Source organism: Branchiostoma lanceolatum, chromosome 1 (assembly GCF_035083965.1).
Source record: "Branchiostoma lanceolatum isolate klBraLanc5 chromosome 1, klBraLanc5.hap2, whole genome shotgun sequence".
Lineage (NCBI taxonomy): Eukaryota > Metazoa > Chordata > Leptocardii > Amphioxiformes > Branchiostomatidae > Branchiostoma > Branchiostoma lanceolatum.
Genome location: NC_089722.1, coordinates 865,604 through 890,543, shown reverse-complemented (window position 1 = coordinate 890,543; position 24,940 = coordinate 865,604). Strand labels below are relative to the sequence as shown.

Here is a 24,940-nt window from a genome sequence, read left to right as displayed (position 1 = left end):
AGTATTGAAATGTACGCAGTCTTTTTTACGACACCGCTAGGACGGCGCCCATTACATATCATTGTACTCGTTGTTCTAACGCAAAAGAAGTGTTTTTATGTCTCCTTATCATATACATACATCCACAATCTCACGACAAGATGATAATGATGATCATATGTACTCAATGTCCATATATGCGCATGTTTTCCTATTAGTCTATCATCCACCTAGCTGTCATCTTTAAAGTCATTTCAGGGAAAGAACCCTCGGAGTTATATGCGAAAGAATACTTTCATGTCTCCTACTGCATGATCAAGTATACGCATGTTTGCCTATTACCTTAGCATCCACTTCAGTGTCTAGTAAAACGTAGTAAAACGATTATGTGCTGGAAAATGTCCATAACGTTAGCATCGTTTCCTCACTAGATGTAAAATCGAGATTGGAAAGATTCTACGTTCCGATTTCAAACGGCGGACGGATATGGACCCTCAAAGTGCGATCCAAAAAGCCCGACACCCTTCCCATTGTGATGATTCACGGGTTTCCCGCCGCAGCTGGGTTCTTTTTCTTGAATTTCGATGCCCTCGCCGAGCACCGAGCTGTCTACGCGTTCGACATACTTGGCCTTGGGAGAAGCTCCCGACACGAGTTTAGCACAAACGCAGACGTCGCGGAAGAGGAATTCGTGGAGTCTATCGAAGAGTGGAGGAAGAGCGTAGGTGTGGAGAAGTTCATTCTGATGGGTACAAGCTTTGGCGGTTTTCTGGCGGCCTCCTACGCTATCAAACACCCAGAGAGAGTCAAACACCTGATATTGGCCGACCCCTGGGGGTTTCCAGAGAGAACAGAGCAGGCTACTAAGGAGTTGCGGGCTCAGGTATGTTATTTATTCAAAGCACGTTGATGAAAATTAGACATCCAGGTAGTAAGATACGCCAAAAATAATTACTCAAGCAACTGGATAAAATTTTGAAAATTTTGATTATTTATTCAAAGACCTGTAAATAACAAATACATGCATATGGGGTAATTGGAAAGATACTGGTAGTTTATTACGTTATCAGTTGTAGTTTCATATTAGTCAGACTCTGTGCCTGCATGAGATTTCTTAGGTGTGCAACCGTCTCCGAGATGAGACCTTATTACGTTCTGTCTGAGAAAGAGACAATGGTAGTCACAAAAGTCTCCAAGAACTAGTGGACATTTGACTGTAGGAAGGTTTTGTATGAACATTTTATCAAATATGTCACATTTCTCGTTTCTTCACTATTTTCCCTTGTCACTTTATATAAAAGTAGCATGGAAAACAGCCTGAACTGGACGTTCAATTACAATACATAAATCGTTGCAGTCATCATAATTGGTTTTGATTACATATACAAATCCAATTTATCTGGCAATCTACAGACTTCGCCATCCAATATGGCGCATAACGCTTACGTCACGGTCACGTGAGTATAAACACCTTATATGGTCGAGTTTGCCTAACGAAGACAAATATTCTTTCTTGTTGTTTCAGACGCCATTCTGGAGGAGGATTATTGTTCCTTTACTGTCGCATTTCAACCTCTTGGCCCCCGTTAGATTTGCAGGGCTGTTGGGTGAGTTTAAGAACGACATTTCTTTGAGCTAAGTCAACATTCAATAGGTGAGGCGTGTGTATACAGTGACCTGAAAATCAAGTTTTAACATCATTCAGTCAGTTTGGTGAATGTATTCATTAATCTTCACTGTTCTGTCACAGGTCCACAGCTTTTGCGGAGTGCGCGGCCAGATATAAGAGCCAAGTTTGCGGCGGGGTTTCAGGACCACACTGTGACTGACTACCTCTATCACTGCATTGTACAGCCTCCTAGGTGAGGAGTGCTGTGTTGCTTTCGCCAAGAAAATTATGTTTTTGTTTGTTTGAGGTTCAGCCGCATAACTCAAGAAACTGCGGTTAGGATAAAGTTTCGATAAAGTCTCAATTTGGTATTTGCCATGGGTAGGTATTCGCACAGCAAAGGACATGTTCGATCGTTGGCCTCCTGGAGGATTTTCATGATACTGCAGCTGAAACTACGGTTTTGGTATCTCTCATGACTTGAACTTACTATGGTTATGATTCTGTAGTGGTACAAGGTGTCAGCTTATGGGCTAGGGAATAAGTGCCCCCCCCCCCAGGATAGAACTGCAGATGTGTATTTGTTTAGAGTCGTTGAAACAAGGAAGAAAGGATTCATTAATTATTTTCTGATTTTCATATCTTTTGTCTGTACGTAAATACTAATGGCCTAGGTTCTGATACATACATGTATTTCAGTGCAGAGACGGCATTTGGCAACTTACGGCAGAATGACGGCGTGGAATGGGCGAAGAACCCCATGCTCCCCCGCCTAACCCGCCTGCACCCGGATGTGCCGATCACGTTCATCTATGGCGCCGACTCGTGGATAGACAGCAGGACAGGAGAGCAGGCAGCAACTCTACGAAAAGACTCATATGTCAACATAATTGTAAGAGCAATTAGCTTTCTCTATGTTTTAAACATTTATGTCTGATTCAGCTAAAGGGAGTGTGGGGATATTTCATACATAATCCTAAAATTTAACCAATTTTGTAATTTAGTGCTCCGACATGTAGAATGTATTTGGATTGCATATCGAGTTTACAATTTTTTTTGTTCAATATACCGTTATTGCAGTAGACAATTAGAAACGACACGGCAAATACAACGACAAAATTATATCGTTCCAATGCTTTGTCCATGGACTCTCGTCCTTTAGCAAATGAAAATGTGTCCACAACAAACAAGACACATATGGATAAGATAGCATAGTTAACCTACTGCATCCTCCAACTATACAATCAAAACTTCATGATACTGTAAATTCAGAAATGTTTGCGGTGGTTTTATGTTCGTGAACTTAAAACTACCGCGAAACGTTTTGCCCGCCTATGACTGTGGCGCCGCTTTTATTCAAACGCAAACTTAAAACCACGGCGAACACTCAATTTTTGTTCCCTACCGCGAAATAAAAACCACGCGAATTTAAAAATACATTAACAGTGCCTAATTCTTGTTTTGTTACAGCACATTCAGAACGCTGGCCACCACATGTACGCCGAACAACACGGGGAGTTCAACAGGGAGTTGGTGAGGGTGTGTGAAAATGCGGACAAACAACTGAACGTTTTGCTACTGAAAACCCTTAGCTAACCTGTGGGTAGTAAACACAGTACGTTAGCTGAGATAAAGCAGGTTATGATGATGATCAACTGTCTTCTGCAGCTCAGGTAGTCGTAGAAACAACCTCTGGCTGCATTCAGGCTTTCTTCATTTCTTTCCACTGTGTCTTTTTTCCTGCAAGCTGCCGTAGCTCTCTGAGTGTCTTTGCAGTTTTTAGGTTTCCCATTCCTTTGTTTTTGAGGTCTGTTCTCAGGACACTTAGTAGGTTATATACAATGGAATACGAGAAACTATTCGCATTTACTGTCTTTTAAAGCAGAAAACATGTCCTGGGTAGTTAGGACAAGAGTCTATTTATATTAGCACGAACATGTTGATCATATTACATTCATGATAATTTGCTAAATCTAGAATATATCATAACGACGCACTAGTAACGATTTTAAAGAGAGGCCAAATTTTAGTAATAAATCGGAGACACACATACTTGCGTATGAAGCTTATTGGTTTGTTGTGCTTACATGTTCTGCCCTATAGAAAAGATGACAAACAATGTACACATCACAGCTATTCTTTTAAGACTAAACAGTCATTCTTAAGGGAATGAAATATAACATTTGCCATATAGAGTTTTCGTGAATGTGGACTTGTCATGTGCCTTTCTTGTGTGCCCTTGCAAACTTTACGTACTCCGTATTTCATCTTTCAACGCCTTCGAGGGGGGCTCCAACTTGTGCTCTGATCTCTTGCATTAGAATTTGAGACTGGATCTTTAGCGGATGTCATTTATAAATCGAACTTACGTCATGCGGTTGAAACAAAGAAGCGAGTAGGACAGTCTCCTGGCCCCCGGGATTCGAACCCGCACCGAAACCGGGCAGCCAGATCACAGGCCGCACACCTTAACCACTAGGCTAAAAGGTCTAGATCAGTTAGACTGGTCAGTTGGAGGCGCGTGAACCCCACTGTTATGCTAGTGTCACATTTCCAAGCCGGGGCCCGACCGGGCTGTTTGAGAAAACAAAGAATAAAAAATACATATCAAGAATATACATAGCGTATGGTAAGGAGAAATTTTGTTGTCTTTTATATCATAGTTTTCGTTCCCACAAGCTGCCCGGCCGGGCCCCGGTTCGGAAATGTGACCGTAGCATTACACGGTCAAACAAAACTGAATAAAAGCAGATACCGATCGCCAGGCATCACTAGTAGGGCATATTTGAACTCTGCTCTAACAGGGGAACGGCCAGGGAAGAATTCTCTAATCTCCTGTGACAAACAAGTGTGGCAGAACCTTCAACAAGTTGAAGTTGGCCACCTACTCCCGAAGAAGAAGAAGAAACAGGATTGGTTTAGTGCTAGCTATAACAATTCTGTGTGCGAGTATTTCGAGAGGCCACTATTTGTCTATTCTACAGATGGTATTACCGCGTATGTATGTTTTGCATGTCACCAAATCCCGAAGAAGGGTTCGCGTTTCTTCTTTCCGAGTTGTTTCCTCTCCCATGAGAACCAGTTAAAGAATCAGAGGGATATGCAAACAGAAAGGACATGACAAAAATCCATTCATTATTTTGTGGAGGTGGGCACCCTGGATTATTTCGGGTTTCAATTCTGCAGACTTGAGCTCAAAGTGGCGACCATCTCTCTCAGGAATGGGTGATTCTGGGCCACGATGACTGCATGTGAGTTGGAAGGATAAAAATAATATCCCTTTAGCTGCAAAACCAACTGAGTCTTGTTTCAGGTCACACAGAGGTCAATACGGACAAAAGGTGCACTGCTGCACTTATCATGATAAACCTCGAGCTGGAAATCATAATCAATTTTCACCCCCCACTCCCGAACAAAACACCACTTCTTACCGCTTTTTTGACATGTTAGTCATTTCGAAGCAGATTACGAGAAGCGTGAACCCTGGAAATCGTTCCTTCACTTTTATTCACCGTGCGCTTAACCCCTATCAGACCCCTATCACCTATCGAAGAAGAACTGTGGTGATCATCGCTCGGGTTATGCAATACAGGTCAAAGGTCTGTGACCTAGTTTCCCGCTAGACAGCATCATGGACGGAGGTGAGCACCAGGAGAACCTGGAACCCAGGCGAGTTTCACTTTAACGGTTTGGTCTTTTCGAGTGAGGCTTGTCGAGCATGCATGGAAGGGAGTAATTTTGAGATACAAGTAGATTTTCTGGAAGGTACCAATGGATTCTTTTGTAAGTTGCCCTAATGGTAGCTTCGTCCTGACTGGGGGCCCGTTTCATTGAATTATTGTTAATGCCGTAATCATCATGGTTCATAACAGAGTTATATCAATGTTTGTGCAATGTTCCCCGGGCGGTGTGGTTTATCAAATGCAACCTCACGCAGATGTTAGCTCTGACTTCTACATATTTGCAGACTATTTCTAGAATCTTTGCCCCCACTCCCCCCCCCCATGCCCCGGTCAGGTCATTTGGAATGTTGGTTGGGGCGTGGCTTAAAAACTACGAAGGCCCACAACAACATAAATCTGACATGCAAGTTGCGATATTTGTCACCTTGTTCATAGCCAGTTATGAGATTCTGTTTTTTATTTATCTATTTATTTATTTATAAGACTCATCCATTACAGAAAATGGAGGGGGAGACAAAACAGGTTTTTGACCATAATAAAACATGTAGGAAGCCACGATTTTGAGGTCTGCACCCGGAAGGGATCTCACCTTCTTTCTTGAAATCCATTTGATAGAACAGCCTCCTTTGGAGAATTACTAGTATTTCTTTCCTTGGTTAAAGGAGCATTCCACTCCAGGAAAGGGTATTGTTTTCTGTTAGATTATATTTTTTGGGATACAAATGCACCAGACTTTTTGCAAAATTACCTCAGCTGTCTTTTTGACAGTGATCCTCTTCTAAATCCATGTGCTCCCAAACGGCCCCGCTTCTATGTACCTGAATGGCTAGCTTGGGTGCAATTTCTCGCTAATGGTACACGCGATTAGCTTACGAAAGCAGTCAAGTGACTATCACACATATGAAATGTGCAAAAATATTTTGAAGACTATCGCGTCTAGGGATACAAAAATTTTGGTACTCTTAGCATTGAAGTCTGCCATTGTTGGAAGGGTCCTCCGGGGAATTCAAGAACTCGATCGCTATAAATAAATTTTGCCCTGCGTTCAGCCTCCAACTTTGACAAAACAAACTGGATTCAAGCAAGGCCATAACAAATTAATCTCTGATGAATTATAATATCCACTTCTGGAGTGGAATACTCCTTTAAAGCACCACGATGTCATCTTGTCTACAGCAAAGAATCGTCTAAGGGAGACCGTTAAGGTTTTTGCCTAACACCAAATTTGAATCGTTCTTTTTTACTCCAGGTCCCGGCTGTGGAGTTGGCTTAGATGGTGTCCGACATCTCTACAACATCTTGCTGCTGCGGAAACCAGAGTATTGAAATGTACGCAGTCTTTTTTACGACACCGCTAGGACGGAGCCCATTACATATCATTGTACTCGTTTTTCTAACGCAAAAGAAGTGTTTTTATGTCTCCTTATCATATACATACATCCACACTCTCACGACAAGATGATAACGATGATCATATGTACTCAATGTCCATATATGCGCATGTTTTCCTATTAGTGTAACATCCATCTACCTGTCATCTTTCAAGTCATTTCAGGGAAAGAACCCTCGGAGTTATATGCGAAAGAATACTTTCATGCCTTCACTGCATGATCATGTATACGTATGTTTGCCTATTACCTAAGCATCCACTTCAGTATCTAGTAAAACGTAGTAAAACGATTATGTACTGGAAAATTTCCGTAACGTTAGCATCGTTTCCTCACTAGATGTAAAATCGAGATTGGAGAAGTTCTACGTTCCGATTTCAAACGGAAGACGGATATGGACCCTCAAAGTGCGATCCACAAAGCCAGACACCCTTCCCATTGTGATGATTCACGGGTTTCCCGCCGCAGCTGGGTTCTTTTTCTTGAATTTCGATGCCCTCGCCGAGCACCGAGCTGTGTACGCGTTCGACATACTTGGCCTTGGGAGAAGTTCTCGGCACGAGTTCAGCACAAAGCCCGACGCTGCGGAAGAGGAATTCGTGGAGTCTATCGAAGAGTGGAGGAAGGGGGTAGGGCTGGAAAAGTTCATTCTGATGGGTACAAGCTTTGTTGGCCTCCTGGAGGATTTTCATGATACTGCAGCTGAAACTACAGTTTTGGTATCACTCAAGATTTGAACGTACTATGGTCACGAAGGGCTAGGGAATAAGCGCCCCCTCCCCCCCAGGATAGAACTGCAGATGTGTATTTGTTTAGAGTCTTTGAAACAAGGAAGAAAGGTTTCATTAATTATTTTCTGATTTTAATATCTTTTGTCTGTACGTAAATACTAATGGCCTAGGTTCTGATACATACATGTATTTCAGCGCAGAGACGGCATTTGGCAACTTGCGGCAGAATGACGGCTTGGAATGGGCGAAGAACCCCATGCTCCCCCGCCTAACCCGCCTGAACCCGGATGTGCCGATCACGTTCATCTATGGCGCCGACTCGTGGATAGACAGCAGGACGGGAAAGCAGGCTGCAACTCTGCGGGAAGATTCATATGTGGATATAATTGTAAGAATGCTTGTCTTTCTCTATGCTTGAATCGGAGCCACCAGCTTTCTGAGTTTCAAACCATCTACGCCAGGACCGACACATATAAACGGCCCTACTTCCCCCGTACTATCCTACAGTGGAATACCCTGTCTGACACGGTTGCGAAGGCTCCCTCCGTTGAGTCGTTCTGTGCCAGGCTGGAGTTTTTCAATCACATCGGAGTTTTTAGACGACATCATACATGTGAATAACTCGTTATTTGCAATGAAAACTTAATTCATGCCTTATTCTTATTTTGTCCACAGTACATTCAGAACGCTGGTCACCACATGTACGCCGAAAAACACGGGGAGTTTAACAGGGAGTTGGTGAGGGTGTGTGAAAATGCGGACAAACAACTGAACGTTTTAACATAACATAACATAACATAACATAACATAACATAACATAACATAGTGTTCGGATAGGAGGCATATTGCCTATAAGATCCGCGTCTTAAGCTAAGAGTTCAGAGTTTGTGATTAGAGTTTATGTTGGGCTGGGCGAGTACTCCAGTCCCCTCCAGTGGTTGTCCAGTTTTGACTTGAAGGTGTTCACAGTTTCGGCAGCTACAACATCCGCGGGGAGGCTGTTCCATGAGTTGACAGACCTGACACTGAAGCAGTTCGACCTGGCCGGCTTCTTAGCTTGAGGTTTGACCATCTTGTATGGGTGGCCTCTGGTGCTACTGAAAACCCTTAGCTAACCTGTGGGTAGCAAACACAGTACGTTAGCTGAGATTTAATGATAAAGGAGGTTATGATGATGATCCGCTGTATTCTGCAGCTCAGGTAGTTGTAGAAACAACCTCTGGCTGCATTCAGCCTTTCTTCATTTCTTTCCACTGTGTCTTTTTTCCTGCAAGCTGCCGTAGCTCCCTGAGTTTCTTTGCAGTTTTTAGGTTTCCCATTCCTTTGTTTTTGAGGCCTGTTCTCAGGACACTTAGTAGGTTATATACAATGGAATACGAGAAACTATTCGCATTTAATGTCTTTTAAAGCAGAAAACATGTCCTGAGTAGGTAGAACAAGAGATAATACAGTAGTCTATTTATATTAGCGCGAACATGTTGATCATATTACATTCATGATTATTTGCTAAATCTAGAATGTATCATAATGACATACTAGTAAAGATTTTAAAGAGGCCAAATGTTAGTAATAAATCGGAGACACACATACTTGCGTATGAAGCTTATTGGTTTGTTATGCTTACATGTTCTGCCCTATAGAAAATATGACAAACAATGTACACATCACAGCTATTCTTTTAAGACTAAACAGTCATTCTTTAGATACATGTAACGTTACGTAGTGTTGAACTACATAACCGTTTCCTCTCTAGTTCATATGGAGGGAAGGAAAGTGATCTCGAACCAGTTTAGCTCAAATGAACTCAATGAACAGATGAGCTAATCTTCCACTGGTCGTGACAGAGAGGACAGACGCTATGTACAGTATTTACAGGTTCATTGTACTGGGGAAATTCCCCTAGCTCTTTTCGACAAGCACAATGAACAGTGGACCACGGCTTAACGTCCCGTCCTAAGGACTGCGACCCTTTCCGGTAGCGCGTATGTCGGATGAGCGACACAGCCGGGATCGAACTAGCGGCATCTAGTTCCAGAGGCAAGATCGCCAACCACTGGACTACGCACGCTACATGGATACTAGAAAGTAGTATCTATATTCAAACATTCGTATACCACAACTGGGCTGTATATGTTGTCAGTTCACACACATTCACGGATACAATAAGTAGAAAACGTAGCTATGTATATTCTATATTGTTCCATGCATGCATTGTATTTCCGATGCAACACCTTTGTAATGGTCTTCAATTGTATTAAACTGCCGGACATTTGTATATACACATAAACGTCAAATGGTCGTAAAATAACTTGAGAAAAACACGTACTCTCTCCCGTGCACAGGGTAGCATTGTCTGCAAATTATTTTCCACATAAACTCAATAAACTCAACTCACTTTCGGAGAGGCTATGTGCAGGGGAGGGTGGGCGTGGGGCTGGCATCCAACTTATGCTTCGATCTCTTGCATTAGAATTTGAGACTAGATCTTTAGCGGATATCATTTATGTCACCGAACTTACGTCATGCGGTTTAAACAAAGAAGCGAGTAGATAATGCCCTGATTTTCTGTCATTATATTGTTTTGTTATCCTGTACATATGCTATGATTTACATGCTTATATCTTCATTGTAAATAGTACTAAGTAGTAAAGTGGTAATTTGTATAGTTTTCTTATTTCTTATATGTTGCTTTTTGTTTGTTAAGGGGGAGACAACTTGCAGAGGTGAGTGATCACCTGTTTTGTCTCCCCCTCCATTTTCTGTAATGGATTAGTCTTATAAATAAATAGATAGATAAACAGTCTCCTGGCCCCCGGGATTCGAACCCGCGCCGAAACCCGGCAGCCAGATCACAGGCCTTTAACCACTAGGCTAAAAGGTCTAGACCTAACAACTAGGCTAAAAGGTCTAGATCAGTTAGACTGGTCAGTTGGAGGCGCGTGAACCCCACTGTTACACGGTCAAACAAAACTGAATAAAAGCAGATACCGATTGCGGGGCATCACGAGTAGGGCGTGTTTGAGCTCTGCTGTAACAGGGGAACGGCCAGGGAAGAATTCTCTTATCTCCTGTGACAATCAGGATTAGTTTAATGCTAGCTATAGCAATTCTGTGTGCGAGTATTTCGAGAGGCCACTATTTGTCTATTCTACAGATAGTATTACCGCGTATGTATGTTTTGCATGCCGAGTTGTTTCCTCTCCCATGATAACCAGTAAAAGATACAGAGGGATATGCAAACAAAAAGGACATGACAAAAATCCATTCATTATTTTGTGGAGGTGGGCTTATTTCGGGTTTCAATTCCGCACACTTGAGCTCAAAGTGGCGACCATCTCTCTTAGGAATGGGTGATTCTGAGCCACGATGACTGCATGTGAGTTGGAAGGATAAAAATAATATCCCTTCAGCTACAAAACCAACTGAGTCTTGGTTCAGTTCACAGAGGTCAATCCGGACAAAGGGTGCACTGCTGCACTTATCATGTTAAAGCTAGAGATCATAATTCCTTTCCACCCCCCCCCCCACTCCCAAACAAACCACCACTTCTTACCGCTTTTTTGACATGTTAGTCATTTCGAAGCAGATTTAATATGAGAAATGTGGACTCAAACCTAAACCCTCGAAATCCTTCCGTCACTTTTATTTACCGTGCGCTTAACCCCTATCAGACCCCTATCACCTATCGAAGAAGAATTGTGGTGATCATCGCTCGGGTTATGCAATACAGGTCAAAGGTCGGTGACCTACAGTAGTTTCCCGCTAGACAGCATCATGGACGGAGGTGAGCACCAGGAGAACCGGGAACCCAGGCGAGTTTCACTTTAACGGGTTGGTCTTTTTGAGTGAGGCTTGTCGAGCATGCATGGAAGGGAGTAATTTTGAGACACACGTAGATTTTCTGGATGGTGCCAATGGATTCTTCTGTAGGTAATGCCCCAATGGTAGCTTCGTCCTGGCTGGGGGCCCGTTTCATTGAATTACTGTTAATGCCGTAATCATGGTTCATAACAGAGTTATATCAATGTTTGTGCAATGTTCCCCGGGCGGTGTGGTTTATCAAATGCAACCTCAAGCAGAGGTTAGCTCTGACTTGGTTTGCGTTTTTTTCTTCATATTTGCAGACTATTTCTAGAATCTTTGCCCCCACTCACTGACCCCGTCAGGTCATCTGGACTGTTGGTTGGGGCGTGGCTTAAAAACTACGAAGGCCCACAACAACATAAATCTGACATGCAAGTTGCGATATTTGTCCCCTTGTTCATAGCCAGTTATGAGATTCTGTTTTTGACACTAATAAAACATGTAGGAAGCCACGATTTTGAGGTCTGCACCGGAAGGGATCTCCCCTTCTTTCTTGAAATCCATTTGATAGAACAGCCTCATTTGGAGAATTACTAGCACTGTAATTCTTGTTTCTTTCACTGCAACTTTATGTTCACTGTTTTCACTGTCACCACTGGACCGTGAACTTATCATTACAGTGAAAAGCCTATTTATGATTCCTCCACACTTCCTTTCTGTAAATCACTTGGTACCACCGTGAAGTTAAAGTTCAGTGAAAATGTCCCTTTTTCTTACACCGTGAAATTTTGCTACCGTGAACTTTAAGTATTTCTTCCCTTGGTTAAAGGAGCATTCCACTCCAGGAAAGGGTACTATTTTCTGTTAGATTATATTTTTTGGGATACAAATGCACCAGACTTTTTGCAAAATTACCTCAGCTGTCTGTTCGACAGTGATCCTCTTCTAAATCCATGTGCCCCCATACGGCCCGCTTCTATGTACCTGAATGGCTAGCTCGGGTGCAATTTCTCGCTAACGGTACACGCGATTAGCTTACGAAAGCAGTCAAGTGACTATCACACATATAGAAATGTGCAAAAAAAAATTGAAGACTATCGCGTCTGGGGATACAAAAAATTTGGTTCTCTTGTAAGAGCATTGAACTCTGCCATTGTTGGAAGGGTCCTCCGGGGAATTCAAGAACTCGATCGCTATAAATAATTTTTGCCCTGCGTTCAGCCTCCAACTTTGACAAAACAAACTGGATTCAAGCAAGGCCATAAGAAATTAGTCTCTGATGAATTATAATGTCCACTTCTGGAGTGGAATACTCCTTTTAAGCACCACGATGTCATCTTGTCTACAGAAAAGAATCGTCTAAGGGAGACCGTTAAGGTTTTTGCCTAACACCAAATTTGAATCGTTCTTTTTTATTTCAGGTCCTGGCTCTGGAGTTGGCTTAGATGGTGTCCGACATCTCTACAACATCTCGCTGCTGCGGAAAGTAGAGTATTGAAATGTAAGCTGTCATCTTTTTTATCTTTTTTTATTCAAAGATAACAGAGACAAAGACAAAGTGGCACTGCACTCAAGTTATAGTACTTATTTTACCAACGCCACTTAACAAAAATACAAACTTATAGATATAATGTTGGATCTATATATATACAAACATATATATATATATATACAACAAAAACCTTAAGTGTGCCTGCGTCCCCCCACCCCCACCCAAGATTTCATTAATTCAATCCAGAAGTAAATACAGAAGTAAATAAGATAGTTGACTTCTATATCTTTTGCATGGAGATTCTCAGTCCAATAGAGCTAGAAGCGTTGGGTCTGTTGGATGTATATTTGTGTAAGTAGCATTATATTCAAATTGCAGTCAGTAGCTAATGAGGATGATCCTAAGTACAAGTCATCTTGAACGTTTTCTTTTTGCCACGGATCCCGTTTGATAACATTGTACTCGGTTTTTGTGCTGAAAGAAAATATCTACTTATCATCATGCATCCAAGTATGAATAACTTTTATTAGGGTATGTCAGGAACTGGGATGGGAAACACTCTCCATCAGAGGACATATCCACCGTTTACTCTTGTTCTACAAAATAGTACATGGTCTAACACGGAAATATCTAGTCGACTTGCTCGCCCCTGAAAGTAGAATAACTACATCTTACAATTTAAGAAACAAATTTAATTTCAGATCTTCAAGACATTCTACAAATAGAACCATAAATTCTTTTTTACCTTATTGTTTAAATCATTGGAATGAATCAGAAACTAGCGTTCGCAGTTTCAGGTACCCTTTACCTCGTAATCATCTTATAAAATCAGTACGCCCCATTCGCCCTTCATATTTCTCCTCCGGCCCCCGATACACCTGCGCCCTTCTTGCTCGGTTTCGCATTGGAAGCTACAGCCTTAACTATTGTCTTCATAAACGAAATTTAGTGTTAAGTCCATCTTGTGACTGTGGGTGCCAATCTGAAACCATCTTCCATTTTATATTTGAATGTCCTAAATATATCCAACCCAGAACGAACTTTCTTGACAAGCTAACAAATCTGATTGGTACCTCGTTTGACTTTATACTATCTCCGACAGTACGAAACTTCCCCTTGTACTTAGAGGATCATCTTCATAAACTGCTGACTGCAATTTGAATATTATGCTACTTACACAAATATACATCCAGCAGACCCAACGATTCTAGCTCTATTGGACAGAGAATCTCCGTGCGAAAGATATAGAAGGCAACTATCTTATTTACTTCTGTATTTACTTCTGGATTGAATTAATAATTTCATGGATTTGGGTGGGGGGACGTAGGTACACTTTAGGTTTTTGTTGTATATAAATCTATATATATATATATATATATATATATATATATAGATCTAACGTTATATCTATAAGTTTGTATATTTGTTAAGTGGCGTTGGCAAATTAACTTGTATGACTTGAGTGCAGCGCCACTTTGTCTTTGTCTTTGTTATTTTTGAATAAAAAAAAAGGAATAACTTTTATTGGCAAAGTCATGCCCGTAGGCTAATTGCAAGGGTGCAAACAGCAGAAAGGGTAACAATGGTAACAAGAGTCTATATTCTATGCATCTAACTTATATTTCTACAAACAACATTACTGTGTGTGTGTGTGTAGGGGGACTTCTTCTTTGGAGGCAGTGGCTGATGAAAAGCCCCACGTTTTTAATGATTAGGGGTTTTGTGATTTTAGTATAGGCATGATTTTTTGGGGGGATTTCTAGATTTTTCTAGATTTTCAGACTTTCTAGATGGTGAAAGTTCGAGAATATTGCTATGGTTGTTTCGAAAATCTTGTTTCTTTCATCCTCATAATGAGGGCATTGAATGGTTAGTGGGTTTATACGTAATGCTATTTTTGGGTAATAATAGAACACCTTAACATCTACCTATCTAATACGATACTTGTCAGTTGACGTTAGCACTGTTTCACTACTAGATGTGAAATCGCCATTGGAGAGATTCTACGTTCCTATCTCTAACGGAAGACGGATTTGGACCCTCAAAGTGCGATCCAAAAAGCCCGACGCCCTTCCCATTGTGATGATCCACGGGTTTGGCGGTGCAGCTGGGTTCTATTTCTTAAACTTCGATGCCCTCGCCGAGCACCGAGCTGTGTACGCGTTCGACATCCTCGGCTTTGGGAGAAGCTCCCGACACGAGTTTAGCACAAAGCCCGACGTTGCGGAAGAGGAATTCGTGGAGTCTATCGAAGAGTGGAGGAAGGGTGTGGGGCTGGAGAGGTTCATTATGATGGGTGGAAGTTTTGGCGGTTTTCTGGCGGCCTCCTACGCCATCAAACACCCCGACAGAGTCAAGCACCTGATACTGGGCGAACCTTGGGGGTTTCCGGAGAATTGTGCTGAGGCACTACAAGCTCAGGTATGGTATTGGCTCGCTCTGTATAAAGACTCAGGTAACAGATACATGACACCACTGTTATTTATTAATAAGTACGCTTTGAATTTTAGTTTTGTATCAGATTTTGTACCTGCATCAAATTTTCAAAGTTACTTCTAATTCTGTACTCTATTAATACTATAGTATCACACTTTACACCAGTGTAAGTATATCTAAACACGTGCACAGGGCTGGACGTTCCAGTAGATACATATATCGATCGTTGCACCAATGTCTGTATTCAAATTTGCCAAACGTCAAGGTTTAACCATTCAACATGGCGGTCAACGCTTACGTCATAGTCACGTGACCGCTAGCACCATATAAGCTCTAATTTGTTATGATTGTTGTTCTTGCTGCAGACGCCGTTATTGGAGAGGATTATACAATCGTCACTTTCACTTTTTAACCCGTTGACGCTCTTCAGAGCGGCAGGACCATTGGGTGAGTACAACAGGAAAAGAGGTCTACGCGTTGAACTTTCAGGCACTTGGGATAGTGCACTGCCCACCACCCACCACCCCCGGACAAACAACATCTAGTTACTGTATTTTATCCGGTTGCTTGAGTAACTATTTTTTGCGTATTTCATTATCTGGATGTGTAACCTAATTCATCCACGAATCTTCAGATCTATCTTCGTAGCCCCGGAAGTTAATCTTTTACACGTTAAACTCGTGTATGGGGAACGGAGAGCCAAGCTTGAATACACACAGTCACCCAGCTGGCGAAATTACACACTTTTGACTGTTTGGTCACATCTAGGTCCACATCCGTGAATAGTTTCATCAGGTTGGTTAGTCACTGAATAAAAGAGACTCTTTTTACACAACCAAGTTAGAGATTTATTCCACCGACGTTTCGGTGACCATCTGTCACCTTCTTCAAGGCAATTCCGACTGGCTCACATAGCTCACATAACACCTGTGCTGCATTGCTATGTGAGCCAGTCAGAATTGCCTTGAAGAAGGTGACAGATGGTCAACGAAACGTCAGTGGAATAAATCTTTTGGTTGTGTAAAAAGAGTCTTTTTATTCATGTAGGTCCACAGTTGTTGCGGTGGGCATTTCAAGATGTAAGAACCAGTTATGCGGATGCCTTTCCGGACAACACTGTAACTGACTTCGTCTATCACTGCGCTGCACAACCCCCAAGGTAGGTACGGTTTTTTATTTTCGTTAAAGATTTATTTCGTTATCGACTGGTTTTGTATGTTGAAGGTCTAAAAGCAGAATCTAAAAATCTATGGAAGAATCGCTGTGATATTTGGAAATGTGTAAATCTTAACCTGTCAATGCTGTCATAATATTTCGATAACAGGAAATGACATGTTTGATTATGGGCCTATTGGCGGTTCTCTATGGTACTGCAGTGGAACTAGTGGTTTTAGTATATCACATTTTCATGCTGTAGTCACGAATTCCATTGGTCGCTAGTTTAAGCCCCCCTCTCACTGGACCCGCGGCTTGCACGCTGGCAGCGCCGCTGCGTCCTAGATCTTACACTGGATTTGTGTTACCCTTGACTTTATAATGGGAATATCATTCAAAACGTACAAGTATGACCAAAAAGACGACGTTTTTCGTCGATGAAAATCGTTGAGCGCTTTGTCAATTCGATCGGCCGCAGCGACGTCGCCAGCGTGCCGCGGGTCCAGTGAGAGGGGGCTTAAGGACGCAGCGACGCCGCCAGCGTGCCGCGGGTCCAGTGAGGAGGGGGGGGGGCTTTATTGCCCCGGGAATAAGTGGTTTTGGCTTGAGCCCCCTAGCTATAGTGGCTTGAACTGCAGGAATGTATTTGGTGGAAACTTTGAAACAGAATAAATGAAGAGGGGACGACTTGATGTTCAGGCTTGTTGATAACTTTTATCTTGAATCTATTTGTAGTGTTAAAAGTTCATGTTGCATATTTCAGTGCAGAGACCGCATTCATGACCTTGCGCAGTAGCGGGTGGGAATTGGCCAAGAACCCCATGCTCCCCCGCTTGACCCGCCTGCACCCGGATGTGCCGATCACATTCCTCTGTGCTACCGACTCATGGGTGGACAGTAGGACAGGAGAGCTGGCAGCAACTCTACGGAAAGACTCATATGTCGACATCATTGTAAGAACTTCTTTCTTTACATTCCAAACACTAGTGACAAAATGTATACAATATGTATATATGGCTCATTCCCTATCTTCATTGAACCCAGATGTGAAAGGCAGTGCCCAGGCCCAACGATCAGGTATGGTGTAGTTGGATCCTATATATTGGTTATACTTACTATTGCTTACATTATCTATATTGTTATTGCAGTTGGTAGTTGAAAATGCCTGCAGGGTGAACACATGTTACTTGCCAGATTCTACATGTATAAATTCTCTATTAATTGACTTGCTGACCTTCAGCAAATCAATACACAGCAAACGAAGACACGTGTGTATGAGAAGGCTTTAAAACATTGCATCCTCCTTCTGTCAATCAAATCGTTATAGCAGCTAATTCTTGTTTTGTTACAGCACATTCAGAACGCTGGTCACCACATGGCCGCCGAGCAACATGGGGAGTTCAACAGGCAGTTGGTGAGGGTGTGTGAACATGCGGACAGAGCACAGTAATTGTCAGTAAAAATCTCAACCTGTGACTAATAAACACTTTGCGTTAAAAAGTTGAAATTTAATAAAAGAGCAGGTTATATGTATTCATAATAAGCAACAGAAGTGGGCGATTGCTATTGGACCGCCTGTGGACAGTGCTAGTCATCTTCCTGCTATCTTATCTGTTGTAATAGCTGAAACATCTTGCACATCTGAATGTGCTTTCTACATATGCAATAGAACACGCTAATATTCAGAGTGCAATTACTTGTATAAGATCACGTTCGAAATAACGGAGGATAACTTAAAACTACGGAAACAGAAAATGTGTCCTGATTGGTAAAACAAGAGATGATAAATGTAGTTTATAATCTATTGATAGCGTGTATACGCATTAGATACATCTTCATGGCCTGTGATTAGATGACGAGCAAAATACATGCACAAATTCCAACAGTTCCAACAGATACTTATCATAAAGAGTTTTTGTGAATGTAGACTTTTCTTGTGCCTTTCCTGTTTTCGTTTGCAAAGTTAAAGTCGTTCCTATTTCAACTTTAACCGCCTTCGGGGGGTACCTAGACTTTGGTATATGGACACATACAGTACAGGTAGATGTAAGAAGCATTGAACTATTCAGAGGATGTAATCAAACAAAAACAAATAAAACCAAATACCTAGGAACCACGAGTATTGCCGTTTTTTTGGGTTGGGCATCCCATTTTTGGGTGGTTTCATTTGGAGACTACACACCCTCGAGCTCAAGTTTAGAGATACTCTCTTCCAGGGAATAATATTTTCGTATTCACAATAACGGCAGACGAGATAGAATAATATCCCATCAGCAACAAGACCGAGGAAGGTTTGTTTCAGAGGTCACAGGTCAATAATCTTGGGCAACAGGCCTATCACTTCCAACGCGGAAGCATACCCCGACAGTAAGGCTCGAGACCAAATCGGTTTTCACTCCCTCAAAAATCCCAACTTCTTGTAGGTTTTAGCCATGTTAGTATTTAATGTCATTTTGCAGCAGATGGTGAAAAGGGTGAACACAAGCCCCGACCCTTCTTACCTTTTCGTCGCAAGGGGAACCTTCAGGGATAACAAAACTAAACAAGATCATCGCACGTCCAGGTCAAAAGATACAAAAACGGAAGTTCTGCTGCAGTATCAAGGTGACATACAGGGGGGGGGGGGCAAAATCGACCCTGGCCTTCGTCTTCCCATCACCTACCAACATACCGAATATCATCATAATCCATTTAGAGGTTCTTGAATTATGCGGACTACAAAAATCCAGAAACACAAACATACATACACTCGCGGACACACACACACACACACACAAACACACACACACACACACACACACACACACACACACACACACACACACACACACACACACACACACACACACACACACACACATATACATACACACGCAGGCACGCACACACACACACATTCCCATCATGCATTCTAACCAATCATGTGTAGACATAACTTAAATATTGTACTAATCACTGCCTATGGCTCAAAGATTACAGAGCGCGGCCCCTGCTTCGGGAGAACTGGGGTGTGCATGTTAATCCCTCTTACTAGGGAATGATTGCAGACATAGACACATCTGTAGAACCATGTGTATTACAGAACAAAGACTCGCTTCACAAATTGCCATATATTGTACCCGTTACAATTGTTGCGCAATAACGTCCTTCTTCTTCTGTCACAGCATCGTGACCTATATCCGGGGTATTCGCCCCTGGGACCTAATGCGCATGTGCGGGATACTGAAGGCGGGAATTCTATATATAGCTACTAGATAAACAGTGCACAGTTCAGATCATGCGACCCAATCACGGTCCAAAGGTCTATGATCTAGTCATTCACTCTTATTATCTAAAGTAACATGGCGGGCAATGCTGGCGAGCACCAAGAGGACCTTCTTGAATCCAGGTTAGTCCAAGTTTGGTGTTTAGCTTTGTAAAAAAGGTGTTTTTGGATCATCCATAGAAGGGGGCTTATTTCAAGATAGACGAGAAGACTTGTTGAAGGGGACACAGATTGAGAAAACTCTTTGTAGCACAGCTTAAAGTCCCGTTAATTGGGTCATAACAGATAAGGATATGTAATGTTACCGATCGATAAAGTGTGTACTCCTCAAGCAAATGTTAGCTCAGGCTTGTTTTGCGTGTGTTTTGCAGCGTTTCCGACATCTCTGTAGTGGTGCCCCTGTTTTAGAATCTTTCAGTTGGCCCCGTGGTCAATCTGACGAGTGTTATTGTGTTATTCTTGCTCTACATTTTATCACTGTGTAGCTGTCGAGCAAGAAAGTTCATCCATCCATTCAGGGGCGTGGCCTGAAAACTACGAAGGCCCACAACGGCATACATTTTTTTTTTTTTTCAATCCTTCGTCAAAGACGGCTAGGACATTCCGGCCAATCTAGAAAGTCGCGACATTTGTCCCCCTGTTCTCAATCTGTTCTTAACAAAGCCTTCAGCAAAATATGATCTTAATGATTCCCTCCGTCCGAGTTTTCTACGTCCATGCGGTTAGCTTTAGGAGGGGTCAAAAAATCCCTTAATAAATGAAGACCTTTATTGCACACACATACCCACTGGCTTTAGTACAGGTCACGACAGAAGAAAAAAAAAACATCACAGTTTGCAAATACACCTAATATACAATGATAAGCTAGCACTAGTCTAATGATTACGTTAATTTGGCCTCTTCTCGCTTCTTAGTAATAGTGTAAATATAGGTACATGTGTTTTTATAATCAAGGGTTTATCTAAAGCCATTAGAAATATGAATTTTTCCGCGTTGCCAAGATGTATGAATGGGGAAACCTACATTGCATCAACTTATTTGCAGCAAAAATTGTCTTTGGGAGACCAATTATTTTTGTGTTGTTCAAAATACTGGACTTCGACTGTCGTTCTATGTTGCTCCAGGTCCTGGCTGGGGAGTTGGTTTAAATGGTGCCCGACATCTCCACTGCATCTCGCTGCTGCTGAAACCAGAGTGTTGAAATGTACGCAGTCTTTTTTTACGACACTGGGACGGAGCCCATTACATAGCATTGTGCTCGTTTTTCTTTAACGCAAAAGAAGTGTTTTATGTCTCCTTATCATACATCCGTGATACTCTCACGACAAGATGATGATGATGATGATCATGCATACTCAATGTCCATATATGCGCATGTTTTCCTATTAGTCTAACATCCATCTAGCTGTCATCTTTAAAGTGATTTCAGGGTATTGAAATGTACGCAGTCTTTTGGACGTTGTCCCATGTGCCTGAAAGTTCGACGCGTAGACCTCCTTCCCTGTTGATGGCGGGATTGTACATTCTCTCTTATATTTCTTCTCTAACTCCCCGTTTTAACCAAAGGCGTTCGTGCATGATCAAGTACAATTCGCATGTTTGCCTATTACCTTAGTATCCACTTCAGTATCTAGTAAAACGATTGTGTACTGGAAAATGTCCGTAACGTTAGCATCGTTTCCTCACTAGATGTAAAATCGAGATTGGAGAAGTTCTACGTTCCGATTTCAAACGGCGGACGGATATGGACCCTCAAAGTGCACTCCAAAAAGCCCGACACCCTTCCCATTGTGATGATCCACGGGTTTGGCGCCGCCGCAGCGGTCTTCTTCTTGAATTTTGATGCCCTCGCCGAGCACCGACTTGTCTACGCGTTCGACATACTTGGCTTTGGGAGAAGTTCTCGGCACGAGTTTAGCACAAAGCCCGACGTTGCGGAAGAGGAGTTCGTGGAGTCTATCGAAGAGTGGAGGAAGGGTGTGGGGCTGGAGAAGTTCATTCTGATGGGTACAAGCTTTGGCGGTTTTCTGGCGGCCTCCTACGCCATAAAACATCCCGACAGAGTCAAACACCTGATTCTGGCCGAACCTTGGGGCTTTCCGGAAAGAACAGAGCAGGCTGCTGAGGCGCTACGAGCGCAGGTATGGTTATGTCTCGCTCTGTATAAAAACTTGTAACAGTTACATGGGGGCGATTGCCCTGGTACTTGATCACGTTATAGATTGTAGGTTTTGTGCCAGATTCTGAAGCTGCGTTACATTTTTGATGTCGTTACTGTACTCTATGCTAGCCTGGAATCCAAACCTATTATAGCTCCCGAGTCTCTCTCCGCATTTGCGGAGAGAGACTCGGGAGCTATAATAGGTTTGGATTCCAGGCTAACTCTATGCACATATATAGTATCAAACTTACACCAGTAGCGGCGGTACATACAGGGCTGCGCGTTCGAGTAAACACATATATTGCTTGCTGCATCAATCACCACTGTTCATACTTACGGGTGAATACTCATACAAATACAACTTCATATACAAATTCAGCAAGTTTACCAAACTTCAAGTTTGACCATCCATCATGGCGGACAACGCTTACGTCATAATCACGTGACTGCAAATATCCTATAAGTTCCAGTTTGTCTGGTAAAGGAAATTTGCATATTTGTTGCTCTTGCTGCAGCTGCCGTTCTGGATGAAGATTATTGGTCGGATATTTCAACATTTCAACCTCTTGGCCCCCTTCAGAGTTGCCGGGCCATTGGGTGAGTATGAGCTTCCCTTTGTGAAGTCATTACGAGTTTATTGGATCCATTGGCATGTGTGGTGGCCGCCATCTTGATTTTGTGACGTCGCAGGGTAGCCATACCATTTCATCGAGAGGGGTGCTTTTTGGGGTCGCTAGCGTTCGCTCTATTTTTAACAAATCGGCTCACAACTATCACACATTCAACTCAAATAAAAATAAAAATTCAATACCAATTCATTCATATTCATACCAATTCATTCAGCCAGGCTCAAATTTACACAATTTGTTGAAGTTACTTACTTTTTACTGTTCTGTCACGTGCAGGTCCGCAGCTTGTGCGTTGGGTGCGGCAAGATATCAGAACCACGTTTGCGGCCGGGTTTAAGGACAACACTCTTATTGACTACAACTATCACCGCCTTGCCCAGCCACCTAGGTAAATAGGACTTTCCTATCTGTATCTGTATCTATATATCCGGTATAACCGCCATTTGGCGTAACACACCAGCTTCGCAGGCACGCAGCGCAGCAGCAGCTGGTTATATTACATCGAACGACCTGTCCCGTCTAACCTTCGCATATTTAACTGCATGCATTGTTTAAAGCTATCTAATGAGGATGCTTCCACGGTACTTGGTTGCAACGAGTTCCACTCTACGATCGTTCTAGGAAAATACGAATTTTTAAACACATCAATCCTCGGTTGAAAAGTCTGATACTTAAAGGCATGGCTATTTCTTGTCCTTTTCTGAGCTCATTATAGTCGGTACGTCCACCAGTTTATTTTTGCAAAGAAGTTTATTCCATATTACATGTACCTAGTCCCATCCTCATGCCTGAGGGTCGGGGACTATGGTAGCGTCCAGTATCAGCCCCCCCCCCTCCACTCTCTCCTGTCTCTGAATTATTCCAGATAATCAAATTAAATGTCGTATTTGTTTGTTGGGGGAGTGTTAACCAGTTATAGTGCGTCGATATCGTGAGTAAATAACTCTTTTAATTACGGGCCTTCTTGCGGTCGTATATGGTACTGCAGCGTATGGCTTTTGGATGCAATACTCTGAGCAGGCTGTGGCTACGATTTTTGAGTGGACGATTAATTCTATATGTTCATTTGATCCCCTAAGCGTATACATTTGCTTGAAAATTTTAAACAGAATAACAAAGAAAGAGATGAATTGTCATGGTTTTCTAGATATTTTGTCTGAAATTATTTCCTCATTCCTAACTCAACAGAGACGGTGGGCGTTATAAACTTCCTGGCACGTTTGACCAATTGCTGACGTCACGTATCCGTTATGACACGTGCCAAGAAAGTCACGTGTCTGTAACTCTCGCGAGTTTACGTTCGGCAGTGATTGGTCATTATTGACCCTGAAGAAGGCGACAGTGGTCGTCGAAAATTTGATCAGTGAATACCTTAGTGTTGGAAGAAAGTTTAGCACTGAATTATGATTACAACCAACACAGATGAGCTTCCATTATATATTTCTTAATTGCTAATGTTTTGATACATATTTCAGCGCAGAGACGGCATTCAGCACCATACGGCAGAGTGAAGGCGTGGAATGGGCCAAGATCCCCATGCTCCCCCGCCTAACCCGCCTGCACCCGGACGTGCCGATCACGTTCATCTATGGCGCCGACTCGTGGATAGACAGCAAGACAGGAAAGCAGGCTGCAACTCTGCGGGGAGATTCTTATGTGGATATAATTGTAAGAACTTCTTTCAATTTCTAAACTCTTATCTATAAATAAGATATACAGATGTGTTCGAATTCTTATCTGAAAGGTACAGAAGTTTAAATCCAGCGCTCAGACAGTATGATCAGGTATTGTTTAGTTCGATCGTAACATATATATATATCTACACAGTGTGTAGAATCTACACAGACAATTATTGAAGTTGACAACAGGCGTTATGGTAAGTACAACGGCTTCTTATATTTCAAATGTCTGAATGCATTATACATGTACTCACTTGCACCAAAATTATCACACAACCAAACATGTACAAGGCCACATACCAGGGGCCCAAAATTAACCTTGGCCTTCGTCGTCACAACACCTACCCACACACCGAATATCATTATAATCCATCAAGAGGTTCTTGAGTTATGCTGACTACAAAACTCTGGAAACACAAACAGACACACAGACACACACACACATACGTACACACACACACACACACACACACACACACACACACACACACACACAGACATACGACAGGCCAGAAACTATATCTCAATTTTTCATGGAGATAGAAAGCTTACGCACGTCTACACAAGTAGGCATTTAAACACGGTATTCCCCTCTCTATAGAATCAAAAATTGCTAATACAGTACATGATTTTTGTTTTGTTACAGTACATTCCGAATGCAGGACATCAGATATTCGCCGAAAAGCACGATGACTTCAACAGAGAGTTGGTCAGGGTATGCAACCATGCAGACAGAGCGCAGTAATTCCTAGTTTTGCAAATGAAAATTTCAACCTGTGGCTAGGTAACGCATTGTGCCGATTAGTTGAGATTCAATGAAAAAGTATGTTGCTTGTATAATTGTTGACAAAATTGCTTGTATAAGAGAACAGATAAAAGATATCGTCAGATAAAAGAGAAGAAAATATGTCTTTGATAAGCAGATAACA

The 24,940-nt window shown here is 42.2% G+C and overlaps 2 protein-coding genes and 1 long non-coding RNA gene across 3 annotated transcripts; all 3 read left to right on the top strand.

Moving 5' to 3' along the window:
- Window positions 1–413: 413 nt before the first annotated feature.
- Window positions 414–24,756, top strand: LOC136421656 (1-acylglycerol-3-phosphate O-acyltransferase ABHD5-like). The gene is made up of 5 exons (XM_066409126.1): window positions 414–862; window positions 1,505–1,586; window positions 1,730–1,841; window positions 23,808–24,000; window positions 24,658–24,756. The coding sequence occupies exons 1-5, from the start codon at window positions 515–517 to the stop codon at window positions 24,754–24,756; spliced, it is 834 nt and encodes a 277-aa protein (XP_066265223.1). The 5' UTR covers window positions 414–514.
- On the top strand, window positions 7,589–8,977 carry LOC136428647 (uncharacterized). The gene is made up of 2 exons (XR_010754641.1): window positions 7,589–7,778; window positions 8,066–8,977. It is a non-coding gene; the product is annotated as an uncharacterized lncRNA (long non-coding RNA).
- Window positions 12,611–18,390, top strand: LOC136428638 (1-acylglycerol-3-phosphate O-acyltransferase ABHD5-like; the record flags this gene model as incomplete). Its single annotated transcript, XM_066418315.1, has 6 exons — window positions 12,611–12,695; window positions 14,665–15,107; window positions 15,488–15,569; window positions 16,170–16,281; window positions 17,041–17,230; window positions 17,629–18,390. Coding segments are annotated over 6 exons (1,011 nt in total), but the record flags the coding sequence as incomplete, so codon positions are not given.
- Window positions 24,757–24,940: the final 184 nt, after the last annotated feature.

Coding starts and splice junctions, on each gene's coding strand:
- LOC136421656 (XM_066409126.1), top strand. CDS start 515: ATGATTCACGGGTTTCCCGCCGCAGCTGGGTTCTTTTTCTTGAATTTC. Junction 1,587..1,729: donor TAGATTTGCAGGGCTGTTGG/GTGAGTTTAAGA, acceptor GTTCTGTCACAG/GTCCACAGCTTTTGCGGAGT. Junction 24,001..24,657: donor ATTCTTATGTGGATATAATT/GTAAGAACTTCT, acceptor GTTTTGTTACAG/TACATTCCGAATGCAGGACA.